This window comes from Phallusia mammillata, chromosome 5 (assembly GCF_965637545.1).
Source record: "Phallusia mammillata chromosome 5, kaPhaMamm4.hap1.1, whole genome shotgun sequence".
Taxonomy (NCBI): domain Eukaryota; kingdom Metazoa; phylum Chordata; class Ascidiacea; order Phlebobranchia; family Ascidiidae; genus Phallusia; species Phallusia mammillata.
Genome location: NC_137256.1, coordinates 19,261,846 through 19,278,763, shown reverse-complemented (window position 1 = coordinate 19,278,763; position 16,918 = coordinate 19,261,846). Strand labels below are relative to the sequence as shown.

Genomic DNA, 16,918 nt, shown 5'->3' with positions numbered 1-16,918 from the left:
CTAGCCTATTGTTGTCACTTGGAATATGAACCAAGTACTGTACGCCTGTGCCGCTCGTTGTCGGCCCCTACAAAACGCGGACGCGTGACAAACTCTGAAACAAAAGTTTGGTTGGTATCGGGTTGTCTTTCGACAGCCAAAGACGCGATGGAACCAATGTGGTACTCCTTGCGTTGCTGGTTGTTTAGGCCAAGCGTGAGTGTAACGCCAGGGTTGACACGCGAGGTAAACAGTCGGGAAGGGATTTGAAAACTACACGTTTGTTTCATAGCAGTATAACAAGAGGTTTGTAGCAGTTACTATGCAGAAATCGTTATTAAAATGAACAGTTAGAAATGTTGTTTAGCTTTCAGCGGATGGGACAGTGCAAGTTTTGCGCAATAATTTGAACCAGAGTTGTAAGTCGGGCCGGGTTTGGACTGGGTTCGGACCGGGCTCAGGCTTAGGTTTGGTTGAACAAACGGTTAATTCAGGCATGACTTTAAATTCTGTGTCCGTTGGTTTTTCAGATAAAATTACCCAACTAAGTAGCTAGTTGCTGGCCTTCACCCCATGCCCAACAGTCCTAATACGTTTTTAATTAAATTATGTACAGTAGTACGTTTTGTAGGCTTTATCTGAAAATACGTTATTTCTCGTTTGGTGACACGACAAAGGACAGTTTTCAGTTTTTGGACTGTCGTCTGATTGCCGTAAAGTAATAATAATAATAATAAAAACGCGGTCTTTGCATCCTACTTTCTGGTTATTAGCTGAGAAAAACCTTGATTGAACACCAAACTGTAGTGTGTGAAGTCATAAGCATATTGCCCAAACAAACATATAACGGAAATTTTTGAAGTACTGATGAAACTCGCTTAAAGAACACAAGAACGTTACAACAATGGAAACCGAACAACCTACTGCACAGCCACATTATATGACGTTTGATGAATGGACTAGAAAATATGGTAATGTTTAAATAAATTTAAAACTATATTTCGGGTTTACGTTTTTACTGCTGTTGCTTATAACCGAATTTGTTGCTTACCGAAAACGATAGCAATAAAAAAACAATTAGGGCCATTTATTTGACACATAAAACTGTTTTAGGAGCACAAACTCCACTAACAATTAAGAAATTATTGTAAAGATTTTGTAAAGGTAAAGTAGTCCACAAACGTGTTGGAAACATTGTGTCAAACCAATATTTTTAGTCAAGAAGTATGACAATGAGAGAGAGAAAAATGAACGCAAAAACATTTGGATAGAGAACCTCAAAAATGTCAAACAACACAACAAAGATTACGAGGATGGAAAAATCCAATATCGAATTCAACTGACTCGGTGGAGTGATCAGGTTTGATATTTAGAAACTATACAAGATAAACTAAAATGAATACACTTTCATATCTGGAATCAGCCTTAACCATCTATGCAGACCAGCGATCACGAAACACTCAAATATAAATTTTAGTACGACAGGATTATTGAAGGCGTCATACTGAATCAAATCGGTCTCACGAGCATTACCACAAGGGGAAGGCATAGGCTAGAGAACTCTAGCCTGTGGTGAGATTTTAATCTGCGACAAGAGCCTTCCTAAATTTGGCGCTCTTTATTGCAACGAAGGTTTCCATAGTTACAGTTGCCATCATAACGTTTATCAGCACGCAAGTAAATCGGTATACGCACAGTAGCAATAACACCAACAACTGTATCTTGCAGACACTGGAGGAATTATCATGGATGAGTGGTTCTGCGCCAACAATACCAGAACAAACTATGTTCCAAGAAACGTACATACCAAACATTCGAGCAAATGTTTTTTTGGTATGTTCTTATTGTCGTTTTCACCCTTAAAATCTTTTGATTTACGTCAGTGCTCTTTTTAATTTTTGAAGACTTTTTTGAAACACAGTATTCTCTTGCACTTAAGGTCTAAGGCAGGGGTTATTTTTATAGCGACCGGAAAAGTATGGCATGTCTAAAGTCAAGTGATGTGACTGTTAAATTTCAAATATTAAGTGACAAAAGAAAGCAATTTTTTGTGCACAATTGAAATTCAGGCCGCGTGCTGTAGTTTAGTGACTCCTGGCGTAAGACAGGGGTCGGCAACCTTTTTTACACTGCGGACCGGTTTTGAACCTGAAATTTTATCGCGGACCGGCCTTCGAAATAACTGCAAATATTTAGCAACAAAAACGCTTAAATTCGTTTATCATCGCCGGGATTCACGGGAAAAATGTTTCAAAGCGTTTACAGTGTTGAACATGAACATATCTGGCCGAAGAAAAGCTTGAGTTAAGAGGCTAAATATCATTTACCCAGAGAAAGTATCACCACTAAAAGTAATAGCCCCCGGGAGTGTCCTGGGTTCGAACCCCGTGAAAAAAATAGCCTACATCAGTGGTTCTCACACTGTTTTTTGATGCGACGAGTTTTCTGGACTTGCGACGCACCTGCAAATAAAAGTTAATGAGGAAACTTATTATTAAAGTGGAGTTTATTGATACAAAAACAAAAAGGCACAAAACGGAACTATTCTGCGACTCCCTTGGAAAATTGAAACGACGCACCACGCAGGGCGTCGCGACGCGCAGTTCGTCGGGACGCGCAACTACCGGCCTACAATAATAAGATTATAAGCGAACAATCGCATTCTTTTCTTAGTTAAGTGGAATAATTGTATGGCACAAAAGACCTGTGATATACATCCAAATTTTACTTTTATACCTCTAAATATTTTGCCACCATAAAATATTGCACTACAAAAAAGGCTTAGTTTGGAAGCCGCTTATTAAAGCCGATTTTTTGAAGGTATCAAATTCATTCTTCTCATCAAATGTCTTTATCAAAGTTATGAGTTATGGATAATTTCTTACTGTGGTTTCATTTCTCTAAAATCTCTTTGCCTGCTATCTATACCAGTGTTTTCCATCATAAAAAAAATTGTATTAGTCAATTGAACGGTGATATTTTCGGTAATAAGCACTCGCGAACATGTACATAACTGACAAAAAACAACAACCTTAAGTTAATTTACTCCGGGATAGTATACCGCAAAAACGCTCAGAATTAATTTGATTAGTGCCGCACTTTGTATATCATGGGAACTACTCAAAGTCGGTTTACTTCGTCACAATCAATATTAATGCATTGATATCTAATTACCCCATAAGATAAACAAGTTTTATCCTCTTTTGTAAATTAAACTACTATCTCTGTGGAGCGCAAGTGACGTGTGAAGAAATCATGTTACGCAAAAACTTTACGTATAGCGACGTGCTACTCTGGAACCAAGAGATGTTGATTGGCGCGAAAGTGAATGTACTCCAGTCAAGGATCAGCGCCGTACTCCTACCTGTTGGATATTCAGTGCAGTAAGTGTTTGAACGACAAGTTTTCCGCTTAACTTTTCCTAAACATAACAATCAAACAAAAGCAGTCTTAAGTCAACGAATAATGTGCAACACGCATTATCTGCACAAACTTTAATATGTTTTACTGCTAAAGATCAATATTTTTCCCTAAACTTTTGTCATGTTTAAGGTTTCCGCCGTGGAGTCACACAATAAAATTGTCAACGACGAATTGGTCGTTTTATCTGTACAGCAGTTGGTAGACTGCATTCCTGACGGGGATAGGCCAGGAGATCCTAGTCAAGCATTTGATTACTTGGTGACAAATGGGTCGATTCTTGAAAGAGACTATCGACAAACTTCCCCGTTCGAGGTGCGTTGAATTTAAGTTGAATTTATCCTTTTTTAAGGTCATGTTTTTTACGAACTCTTTGCATAGTTTATTTTGGACCTATGAGTTACAAAAACGCGTAACTTTGTGTAACTTTCCGTGTAAAGTATTTTAAGTTTGCAAACATATTTAACACAGGATACAATTGAATGCCCACAACATTAATTGACAGGTTGATATTTTCGAGAGATTAAAAGGAGATTGTATTACAGTCAATCAAACAAACTCAAAACTAATACTATGCGTACGCAACTGCCTTGGTCCAAATTCAATTTCTTTTGTATTTACGATCTAAATCAGTGATTCTCAAACGCGACTCACAGGGCCACATGCGGCTCCCAACATATTTTGCGGCTCGCACCAGACCTCAAAAAACCACCAAAGATTGCCATTTTGGCTTTCAAGAAAATAATCTTTAGTGATTTTCTAAGGCCCCGTTTTTTGCGGCTCCTTACACACTTAAAAAACTACCATTTGGCCCCGACAATAAAAAAGTTTGAGAACCACTAATCTAAATCAAACAATCACAAGTTTTATAAAGTCTGGAACTTAATTATATTTCCACTTGCCGAAACTTCCTGTCGAAAACAACAACGCATAGGCAAACCTGTTTGCTAATTTGCTAATTCGCACTCGTTTGTATACTAAACTTGTTTGGTTCTAATGTACACACACGCGCGTTTTTTCTCAAGTAAACATACATATGATGCCACATTTAAACACTTCCAGAATGCAATAAAAATCTTATCTCTTTTTTAGGGAGTAGTTTGAAGCCTAGACACTTTTGCCTATGCTGTTATTTTAAATTGAGGGAGAAACTGTTGGGTTTATGTCCGATGAGACGAAGATATGATGATTACATTTAGGCTTAAATTTTATAAAATGTACAATGTTTTACCTTTTATGATTGCTTGAAGTTTACATACACAGCAGCTTTAACAAACAAAATCTGTGACATCGAAACGTCGGCCTATTACAATAAAGACTGCTGGAAAAGCTAAATATTTTTTTTGAAAAATCTGTGATTACACTTTTGTACAACGTTAAAATGTTTAAAATTAAAACATTTTTATGGATTTAGCGTGGACAATGTCTCACAGCGAGAAAGGATGTTGCGGTGAAACTTACCGGATGGCGCTCTGTTGATGTTAACGGCCGAGAAAATCCAGAAGAAGCATTAGAAACTGCAGTAAGACGAGGACCGGTAGTTGCCATGTTGTTTTTTTCGAGTCCACAAAAATTAAGAGATTTTTCATCAAATGATAAAGGTAAATTGTGGGAATATTCCCCAAACGTAATCGTATGATAACAAATTGATTTTTTCGCTTAACTGAAATATCGTTGTTAAAAAGACATCTTTTTTGATTCCGGCCCTTACGACTTTAAATTATGTCATGCTGTGTTGGTGGTGGGATTCAGTGAGCAAAGCAGGACCAACACCGGAGTTGATAAATTCTGGATTGTCAAAAATAGGTGGGTGTCACAAAAGCGCAAGTATCTTTCACGATCTCAAATTTAAGAAATTGTAATTTTTGTGTGACGGAAAGAATCAGTTGGACGTAATAACCAGTGATACACTGAAGTTTCGGTTGTCCGAAACATTTTAGCCGAATATGTCGGTCGAAGTTTAGGTTTCGGCACGAACTTTTTTGAGAATTCAGCCGGAACCGAAGTAATTGAGTGTTTGAAATTAAAATTTTAAAGATCACAAATTTAGCTTATGGTTTGTGAAAGTTGTTTTGGAGGGTCATAAACGAGTTCCCTCTAAAATCGAACCCCAGTTTAAGAACCGCTGATCTAAATCATCATTTAAAATGATCTCATGTGTCGCAAAGCAACGCAAGTTAAAAAATACGATTTCTGTGTTTGTACGGTATAAAAAAGGCCACCCAAACTTAAACTTTTTAAAAAATATATTTTACGCAACCATGGTGTATCTATTTTTTGAAACACTTGCACTATAAATCACCACATTTAGCTTGGGTGTTCTTAGTTTCGGAACAAGCTAAACGCCGCCTAACAAGCCTAATTAGTCATTTGTGCATGTTTTTTTCTACAACCGTTTATGATTTGTTGATGATTAACTAGGCTATAACCCACACACAGACGGGTAGTTTGTGTAACACTTCATTGATTTTTTTAGTTGGGGCACTACTGAGCACAACTCTGGATACCACAAGATTGCTAAGGACAGAGGCAACCAATGTATGATAGCTGATAATGCAACGTATCCAATTGTGCGTAAAGTTTAATAAAACAACTCTGTATGATAGCTTTTTTCTGTATAATTATATTAGCTAGTTAGTATTATAGCTAGAATCCTTTCCTTACTAATTCGCTTCTGCAAACATGTAATTTATCGAGTAATGCAAACGTGTTCAATTTGATCACAAAATAAAATCACTAGATGTCGCTTTTTCTGAAAATTTGTTCTTGGTTTAAGGTAGCACCCAAATTTCCTGTGGCTAGTTACAGCATTTTCCTAAATAAGTCACTAAACGTTTCAACATAAATGTACATTCCAGTAAATATTGCACAAGTCCAAATTGGGCCGAAGTCTAATAAACCCTGAGTCATTTTGTAATTTAAGAGATCAAAATTCGACGCGTTGCAAATTACTGACAAACTAGACTGGAAATCAGTGGCGACGTGCGACAATTTTGTTTCCATTCCATTCGCTGTTCACAAAGCAGCACCAATTTGTTGGTAACCTAAGGTACCTGCATGTTTGTCCGGCTGGTTTTCTTATGTTACGTATTTCGTGTGGGAAACATGTAGCTTTAGTTTGCGGAATATTGTAAGAGGTGGAAATCGTTACAGGAATTGGATTAGAAACGGGATTGATTCTCAGGATTATTTTGTGCACTGCATTTGTAAGTACTGCGTTTGTTGGGTTAATGTCCCCGATATTCCATCAATCAAATCAGACCTGTAGGTCGGCTATAAATTTTCGGATCAAGTTAAAGTTTGAACGGCTTAAATTTGACCACAAACGCTGCGCTAAAAATGCCAAAAGATTTCAGTGATTGCAAGGTAAAATAACAAATCTAATCACAACAAGCATTGCTAATTTTATCGGATATGACGCACGGAATTATATTAGCCTATCAATTACCAATAGACCGAAATCCATCGAAATGAAAAGGATATCGTGTGTTGATTGAAAATAGACGCCTGGCAGTCTTGAAAGAACACGCTACTAACCTGTTTCAAAGCTAATATCGACCAACAAGCACATAATAGAACTTTTGTGGACGTTTTAGTCGGTTTTCTACAAAGGAACAACTTTTAAACATTCATAAACCTTAATGAAAATGACACATTACTTTTTGCGTTAACTTGTTATTGTATTTACTCAAATGTCGTCTTCTGTAGAGTTAGTGTTTTGGTATATCCTGGCATCAGTATTAGTTCTAAACGAAACAAGCTAAAGGAGCCTGAATCCAGTAGGTATAGATGAACAGTGGTCGCCCTTTTGTACAGCACCAACTGTAGACATTTAAAGTCAAGTTGGTAAAGCCACAAACCCTACAAACTTAAACAATTTTATGTTTAACGATTATGATTTTTTGTTTGACTAAATGAACTGGTAAGGCAAGATAACTCTGAGTACAAATTAAATTGTGACGCAGTAGTTTTGAATCGTTTCCGATGATTAAAAGTCGAAACGATATCCGGTTAAGTCTATAGTATTGAACGTAAGAACTTGGCCGGGAGCAGTAGCATAAAAACAATACTGATTGATTACAACCGATTTAAATTACTTTGTTTTTACAGTAGATTTGGTTTCTTTAGAAATGGTTATCAACTATAAATAACTGGTCGTTGTTACCTAAGTGAAAAAAAATACCTGCCTGCTGTGCGTTTACGCCTTATTGTTTGTGCATTACAAATCACGCGTCATCACCATTGAAACCATGGTTTAGTTTAAGGTTCCGCTTTTTGCTTCTGACAGCCTGACAGAACAGATTGAAATGCAGATAGATGTACAAACTGTGGTGTCGGGCGAAATTGGAACTTTGTATAGGCCTCGATCTAAAAAAGGCGTGTTTTTTTCTGTGGTTAATAATTTATATTTAGAGTTTTGAATTAAGTAGAGATACGTGCACCACCAGGCACGTGGCTAAAACATATCCGGAATATAGTAAAGTTCAAGAGTCGTCCAAGAATTCAGACAAGTTGTTCGACCGGAGAGTCAGCGACACCAAATCTAGGCTAAAACTGTAATTTTGAACCAACCGCAGATATATCCTTGCTTTTTGCCGATTTTTACTGATTTGAGGCTTCTATTTTAACAACGGTCGCTAATTTTATTGAACTACATCAGATATCGAGTTGTTACGTTGGTAGGCAACACGCGATTTAACCGTTTTTCTTTGTTGGTGGAAGCAATAGAATCAGAAATAACGATAAAGAAGTGGTATTTCTGCAGGTGTATGGGTTTTAGGCAGCTTATGGCTTCATATAAAAAAGTTGAAAATGCTTTAACACCACCGCACACCAGGGCAGTCTTAACGCATATGAAGTAGCTCCATAATCGTCAAACGTTTAAACATTTGTAAAATTTGCGTGGCATAAAAACGGGTGCTCCAACGTAATCAAGAGGGTGCTATAAGTATACAAACAGATCCGTTATTTGTGAAGAGCAGTTAACAGTTGGATATTAGCGTTGGTACGTAATGCCAAGTGATCAACAGCACTTGGTTTTTACTTAAAAATGGTGATTGTCTGTAAATAGCATTAAAACCAATATTTAGTTAACAATTGTTTGCCTTATGGTTACCTTATAAGTTTTAATGAATAATGAAACAACTAAGAACAAACAGCTACATCAAATATGTCCCGTGTTGTCAACATGAAATGCAAAGGTTAAGATTAGGGTAGATGCAACAGCTTTAATTAGTAGTTCTTTACATTTTTTACACTCCCGCTTTTGTGAAATTTATTTGTGCCGAAAACCACCAAATTGTAGTGACATAAAATCGATTTCACTTTTTACAAATAGGCCTAAACGTAAGTTTGGCACCATCCGCAGGTGAAAGGGTTTTTTATTTTTTTCAGTGCTGCTGCAAGTACAAGTTTATCGCCATAGTGCTGTTAAAATACATGACAGGACTTATTAAAAAGGGAAATTATTTACAAGGCCGAAACTTGTTTTCAATCATACAAAATAAAAAACGGTTGGAAATTTTAATGCCAACGATCTGCATCACTTGGTTTCACAAAAGAATAAAAAACGCTTGAAAGGGGTGCTTGACTGTAAACGGTTACGTGTTCCAGAAACCCAAAACTCATACAACATGTCCGTTGTACGCCTACGCCTTACAATATTTGATCACGTCACAAACATTGTAACAAAGGACTAGTTAATTATCGTTGGCCTCTGAGCTTTGTCAGCCGTGCGAAACACGTTTAAATGTAGTAAACAGTTGTGACGGCAAACAAGTAAGCCTGACGAAACGAGGAACTTGTAACTCTACATACCTAAATCTCACAGGTGGTTATGTGTTTGCCAAGTGCAATTGTTTAATTTAGCAATTAGTTAAGATATGGACGTCCTCTTGTAATTTATTGCTTATGTGTATCTAAAATCTATGATTTTTTCTTCTATTTTGATTAATAAAGCACTAAAAGTTGTACCTGTAAACGTTTGTATACATAAGACACAAAATTCTACTAGCAAGTGTTAATAATGGAGCAACTGGAAGATACAGAATCCTATTACATGACTTTTGAACAGTGGGTAAAAAAATATGGTAAGTTTAAATCGATTTTAAATATGTGTAAAATTACAGATGCTATGCCATAACTTTATTTATGTAACAAACACATTGACCGGCAAATTCAGTTTTCGCTTCGGTGTATGCAAAACAAATCTTTTTAGACAAGCACTATGATACTGAAGAAGTTAGAGATTCACGCAGAAACATTTGGGCGGAACAATCATTGAAAGTCAAACTACACAACTTAGAATATGATACAAGTAAAGAAACTGGTTATCGAATCCAACTGACTCGATGGAGTGATCAGGTAGGTTGCCTACATTTTACTCTCGGGTGTTTACAAATGTATGTATGTGTATGTCGCTGTGTACGCATTCGGCGCTTATGAATAAATCAAAAAAGAGGTGTTGCATGTGCGCTTTGACATAACAGTATAGCGAAAGAACTATCATGGTTGCGTTGTCAGGCACCACCCACTCTAGCGAAAGCTACTTTAGGAACAACGTTTGATGAGATTTTTTGGTAATAAACAAGATCAAGATGGAGATCTTGTGTTGTCATGCACCTGCATTTGTCAAGGCATTTGCAGGCAAGTAACGAGGTGAAAATGTTCGTTTTGGACTTTGTATTGTTCTGTGACGTCTTAATTGCCATTCTATGTTGCATCGCTGTAGCGAATTTATCAAAGAGACGTGGCCCCACGAAGCGAGCAGTTGTTGTTGAGCTGGGGTTGTGTCGTTTTGACTCCTAAAATTTAGTGTAAGTTTGAATTGGGTACCGACAGCCCATAATTGCAGCAAGAACAGAAAAGGCGTAAAAGTAGTTGCTGAACATTTGTTCTTTTTCCATTCCGGTCCGCGATAAAATTTTCTTTTTAGAACGATCGGCAGTTCAAAAAATGTTTTCGAAATTTGCATTAGCTTAAACATGCTGCTGCTTCAAGTGTTTCGTGTTTGCTGGCGATTATTTGTGTTTTTTGTGATCTCGTTAGCAGTGTATGGAAACTAATTAGCGAAGTACCTTACCATGGGTTAAAGTACAATGGCAACAAAAACATCAAGTGGTTATATAACAGCAGTGTAGGTTGTTGGCCTTTTTGTACAGCACCTACGTAAGTCACCCAAAAGAAAGTGGGTATAGCCAGAAATACCTACAAATTAGAATTAAGATGGTTGGGTTTCAGATTGAATTAAGATAGTTGGGGTTTAGGTTCCGCTTTGTGGTGGTCTGACACTCTAACGGAACGCATTTAGAAGCAAATAGATAAACAACCGCGGCACTCATTGGCAGATACAAGGCAGAAAACCCTTTACAAAGTTAGAAACCAAAGCTTAGATTGTTGTTTCGTTCTTTTGTGTACTTGAATTTGAAATCTACCGGTTAATTTGAGCCCGACGGACACCAAACCAACGGTAGTTGGCAAGTAATTACGTACATTTAAACATAATTCATATACACCAAAACAGTCGTATACCTGTGCTATTTGTTGGCAAGTAGCCTACTACACAAAATATACGTCAAGTTTTGAAACAAAAGTCAAAATAAACGTCAAGTTTTAAAACAAAGTCAAAAGATTAAAGTCACGGTATACTAACTGCTTATGCTTCACATAAGACGAGATGCAGGAAAATAGTATGTTTTAAATCAGATGTTGGTGACATATTGACTTTTTCGGTAACATATTTGTATTTTTGCAATGTTCGTTTTGTGGTTTGTTAAGTTGTCTTGTGATAGTGTTTGATATGGTGATTGTCACTACTGGTATTGAAACAAGATGTTCGTGAAAATATTGACTATTAAGTGGTGTGCTAAAAAAGTTCGAACCAAGATTTGAAATTGTCATCAGTCATAGGTATTTCAAATTCCTGTTGGTTTTGTAATTTTTTGTTATGTATTTGATGTTGCCTGAATTTCAGTAAGGCATTTAATTACCTTCACAACCACACAGCCATTTTTTCTTTGCACTTTTAAATTATATGATAACTGTATAAACCAGTTGAAGTCATGCAGTCATCTTGAACATTTGTATGGGAATGTTTCAAGGGCAATTTGTTACGTCACAAACAAGATTAAAACAACGTAAATATAGTGACCGAACAATCGCCTCTGTTTTTTTTACGTGAAAATGAAGCCACCTTCTGTCGAAGAATTCTTATATATTGGTCTAATTTTTGCTTATACAGTCACAAGATCTCGTATTACATATGATTGTAGAAATACTTTAAGCTCCTCGCGGTCTTCCTGAAACCGCGTGAGGGACCTCTAACGGACCGCGGACCCCACTTTGAGAACCGCTGTTTTACGTGGACAAAAATTGCTGAGTTGGCAATTTGAAAGAATTTGCTGACGCAGCAAATTATTGTCACCTTAAACGCCTATGCTTTGTTGCGCCACTTATCGGAAATTTCCAAACCTGGCTAATGTGAGTTCTTACGTTAGTAGTTCTACCAAAAACCGTGGCACGCACCAAAGTCAGGACACAAAAACCATGGCACGAACCAAAGTCAGAACATAAAAAGCGACTTGATTCTACGTTTGGCAAAGAACAATACCCAATACACCATCATAATGGATTTTATTGTTATGAAGTAACGAACGATTTGCGTGATGCGTAATAAATGCAACTTACTCGATGGAGTAATCTAGTAAATTATAAAATAAACAGCTTGTACTCTGGGGTATTTGCAAATACACGTACTTCCTAGGTTGTATGAGCGCCATATCTGTGATTACAGTAACAATTGTTGTCATGCAGAAAACGACGGAATTATCATGGATGTGTTGCCACTCACCTCCTAGGCCAGCGCAGGCTATACAATTTCACGAGGATCTTGAAGAGCCAATGCTGGTGGTAGGAATCTCGTTTGAATCAGTGATGCACTAAAGTTTCAGTTGACCGAATACGCCATTCTAGTGATAATTTGGTATCAGTCTAGTTCGGTCAAAATTTGGTGTTTCATACCGAAACGGAACTAAACGAAATGACATTATTCGTTCTGAGTAAACTTCGTTCCGTAACCTATATTTTCATTTCGTATCGGCCTGACCGAAATAAATTTATAACGGTATTTTTCGGTATTTCGTTCTTACCCAGCAATATTTCGTTGTGGTCTTTACAATTAACTCTTGAGCAAACTAAGAAAGACAGTTGCAATACACAACACTTGTTGTCGGATAATTGTTATCATAGTCACCATATGGTACATTTTTGGTGTTCATATTTTTTATTATGTCGCAACCACGTGAAATTCTCTTTAACTTTTTTTTGTTTAATGTCCCGAAAGAAATACCGAATTTAAAAATAACGGTAGTTCGTTCTGTTTTGGTGTTTTGAATATTTTTTATTTAATTTTTTCTCCGGTATTTGAACCAAAAATTATTTGTTCCGGTATAACCTAATTTCGTTCCATTTTGGTATGAAACACTGTCGTGACTGCTTCTGGTAACAAAAAAGATCGAATCGGATACACGCAAACTTCGATTTTGTCACCAAGCACTATGCGATGATAAACTCTTCAAAAAAAACTTTTTCGCGGCACATTTGCGATTCACTGGCACAGTACCAATGTGGTTGAGAAATTTTGTGTTTGGTACATCTCTTATAATACGATATTTTGTCATTACTTAAAATCAGTTTTTTCTATGATGCCTACAAAAAAAAACATGTACGAAATCCTGTATTTGCTGCTATAGATTTACATTTAACAAAAAACATCTTGTTTTCTTGGGGCGCACCTTAGCGTTTTTATGATGTTAAGCATGTACAAACCAAATGACTCCACTTGTCATTTTGACAAATCAGGAGCAAGCGGCACTGTTGACTGCAGGTGATGATGTTTTTGATGAAGATTTGTTACGCAATTTGCCAAGTGTTGATTGGCGCGTAGGTAATCACGTCACAGAAGTCAAGAATCAGGAGGAAAATCCTGTATGTTGGATATTTAGCGCAGTAAGTTACTCTACAACTACATTTATTTTTGCTGCTTTATCTCTCCTAAACAAGCACAAACAAACACATGATCATAAAAAGGGTCTGAAAAACGTACATATGCGTGGTAACAATAATATTTTCATAAGTTCCTGAAAATTAAACAGACGGTTGTATATCAGAAAGAGGTGACTCAACTTATGCCATTTTTCAGGTGTCTGCTGTCGAATCACACAACAAAATTCTCAACAACGAGTTGGTCGTTTTATCTGTGCAGCAATTGGTCGACTGCATTAACGGTGGGGACCAAGCGGGTCAAGTTTACCAAGCATTCAACTACATGGTGGAACATGGTTGCATTCGTGAAGAGGGTTATCCACAAACATCACCCTTTGTGGTTCGTTAATCTAAATCAGCTGTTCTCAAACAGGGGTCCGCGGTCCTTTTGGGGTCGGTGAGGCAATTTTGGGGGGTCCGCGAAAAAGTTGAAGTAATTCTATAATCTTGTTTGGCGTCAGTTTGTGCCACTGAATAAGTTTAAATCAAATTAGAAGTAAGAATTGACAGTCTCCGTTGCTAAACAATAGCTTTTATTGCATAACAACTAACATAAATACAATTGTTCGCACAAAATAGTAATGATTTTTTGTGTTTTTTGTGATGTCACAAACTGTCTTTGGATCATTGTTATGCGCAATTTCGCGTAATTAGCTGAAATCCTGCAATCAACTTTCGTTTTACTAAAATACACATTCAGGCTTTAGGATCGCGAGCCCTCGGAATGTTGGCAAAGGCTTTTAAAAAAATAATGAAAAATTTGAGAACCACTGATCTAAATGTTTCTTTTTGCATTAAAAAAAAATCAGAATAGGCTAAGTCTGTGTTCAGGTTTTGCCCTTCTATTAGACTTTTGCACATTCTTTCGTTTTGGTTAGATTAGCCTAGAGCCATATTTTAACTTTTTGCACAATAATGCGTAATTTAACTATTTGAGTTCTGCACATGTCAATATTTGTCAAACATTTTTTTCAGAGTCAAGATTTGTCAAAAATTTTCGTTTTTTGGTCAAAAAAATTGCCCTACTTATGACTTACCCCACTGGCTTCTAAAATGGGTAAATTTTTTCTGCCGAATTACATGAAAATTGACAGCTTGTAGAAATTTCTATTTATAGATGTCAATTGTTGTGTTTTGCCCTATAATCCGACTATTTACCCCTTCTGTCCTTTACAATCAAACCATGTCCGAATTTAATAAGATTTTGATAGTTTGTACTTTTTATTGCATAATTAGTTAAGCACAGTATGGACCACTGTGTTTGATTTAGCAGCACCAAACTTTCTCATGGTTATCTCTTGAAATGCATTATATACAACTTTGCATGTGTGGGGATCCATGGACTTCTTCCGGCAGAAACAAGCTTATTTAGGTTTAAAAAAAACAGTGGCGAATACAGGACCCAACATGAAATAGGCATAGGGAATATATCAACGTTTAAAAATATGTCATATGTCAGCAAGTTATACAAAACAAACAGAGAGGTTCTTTGCATACACTCTGAACGTGAGCAATTTGTAAATGCGAGCGAGTCTCCTCGGTGGTCTGCTACCCTTGACTTGGAATCGCATGGGCTTTTAAAATAAAAAAAGGAAAACAAAGTTAAGCTATGCAAAAGGGAAAATTTTGAACTTGACAATCACCTGACTATAAGAAAATGGCTCAATTTAATTGCTAATGTCCTGGGTAGACAAAAAAAGCAGGCAGTAAATTGGATTATGAAGGATGTTCTGTGATAAACGATTTGTAAACAAACGAACAATTAAGACCATTTGCTTCATGTCAGACTTTAATCTTGTTTCTGAAATTTTTTTAAGAGGATCTGTCAGTTCCTATGGGTTGCTAAAAACAGTTTTATCTCATTGTTTAAGTTAACACTGTTTTTTGCACAATGAATGTAGCGTGGGCCGTGTCAGACCGCAAAAAGGGAGGTTGCGGTCGAAGTTTTGCGATGGAAGTCCGTTGATATTAGCAACCACAGAAATCCGGAACCAGAATTTCAAGCTGCTGTTACAGCAGGACCAGTAGTGACCACGTTGGTCTTTTCCAGTTTGGACAAATTAAGAGATTTTTCATCAATGGATAATAATGAGGGTAAATGTTAGAAATACACTTTAAAATAGTTTAACGTCGTACTAAGTTTTGAAACAAATATTTCTTAAATGTTGTTTAGAAAATATTTTTTCCGATCCCGATCCCCACAATGGAAATAATGTGGCCCACGCTGTGTTGGTGGTGGGATTCGGTTCTCAACCAAACAGGAGAAACGATGGAATCGATCATTACTGGATTGTCAAAAACAGGTATGCGCTTTAATTATGACTTTTTTTCTTGAGGCTTAACTTATCATGAAACATTATTAATAAGGCGGTTAAGTTACTGACCCTAAAAACCTGGTGGCTGACCTAATAAATAATTGAATCATAGGTTATAAGTGGTTTTTAACCTTTTTCATACTGCAGCCAATTTTAGAAACCTTATGCAACTGACAAACTCCTTCCAAATTTCCGTTGTTTAATTACGGTTTACAATGTTTAACCTGTATAGACAGGCATGAAGACACGCATGAATAAACACAAATATATAACATAACCTGCCATCGTTGACGTAAAAATCTTATTCAACTTTACTACCTGTTTCACGTTTGTTTGTCGACACCGATACCCGGTGGCAGTTTCGTGGGGCTAATTATTATACTCCGCATAGACAGTAAAAGCATTCATTCTATTGTAATGGTTATAATTATTTTTTGGTTGCAATAATGACTAATATGCGGATGCTTACATTGTGTAACTAACAACTTATGTTTTTTTGTTTTAGTTGGGGTACTGAGGACCACTTAGGCTTTTTTAAGATTGCTAAGGACAGAGGCAACCAATGTCAAATAGCATCCTATGGAATGTACCCTGTTGTAAGAAGCACTGTGGGAACTGGTGTTTAGATAATATATATATATATATATATATTACAGGGTTGCCTAACCGTCCTTATTTCTAAGATTTGTCCTTATTTTGAAGGGCATTGTCTTTAAAAAATGTATTGCCCTTATTTCCCAGAAATGTCCGTCCTGACTAGTATAAATTCAAAGATTTATTTGAAAACGTTTGTTTTGTTTCGTATGAAAATTTAATTTTTCGGTTGTCCTTATTTTCGGCTCCGTGTCGATGGCAACCCTGTGTATATGTATAAAAGACACACAAAGTAGGAAAAACATAAACGGTATCGCAAAAGACACTTTGTTTGACTTTTATTGCTGAATTAATTGTTTGTAAAATGCTGATATTAAAATTCAATACAACAGACAGGGTTTGATTTTCTGTTTGTGATTGATTTTCGCGACATGCACCAACGCACAACCAATGTATTTGTTTAATTCAGGGTCCAGCAACCTTTTGATAATGGCAACAGCTTAGCGTACCAACACGATTGTGTGTTATAGTACTGATTTGTGCCAGCTGATGTGAGTAGTGGGCTAATT

The 16,918-nt window shown here is 36.7% G+C and overlaps 2 protein-coding genes across 2 annotated transcripts; both read left to right on the top strand.

Moving 5' to 3' along the window:
* The first annotated feature begins 883 nt into the window (after nt 1-883).
* Nucleotides 884-3,723, top strand: LOC145229663 (digestive cysteine proteinase 3-like). The gene is made up of 5 exons (XM_080094997.1): nt 884-950; nt 1,197-1,339; nt 1,708-1,812; nt 3,261-3,362; nt 3,532-3,723. Exons 1-5 carry the CDS (start codon nt 884-886, stop codon nt 3,721-3,723), a joined length of 609 nt encoding a protein of 202 aa, XP_079951123.1.
* Nucleotides 3,724-9,424: 5,701 nt separating this feature from the next.
* On the top strand, nt 9,425-16,381 carry LOC145229662 (cathepsin R-like). The gene is made up of 7 exons (XM_080094996.1): nt 9,425-9,488; nt 9,617-9,762; nt 13,258-13,404; nt 13,598-13,780; nt 15,342-15,534; nt 15,614-15,743; nt 16,261-16,381. Exons 1-7 carry the CDS (start codon nt 9,425-9,427, stop codon nt 16,379-16,381), a joined length of 984 nt encoding a protein of 327 aa, XP_079951122.1.
* Nucleotides 16,382-16,918: the final 537 nt, after the last annotated feature.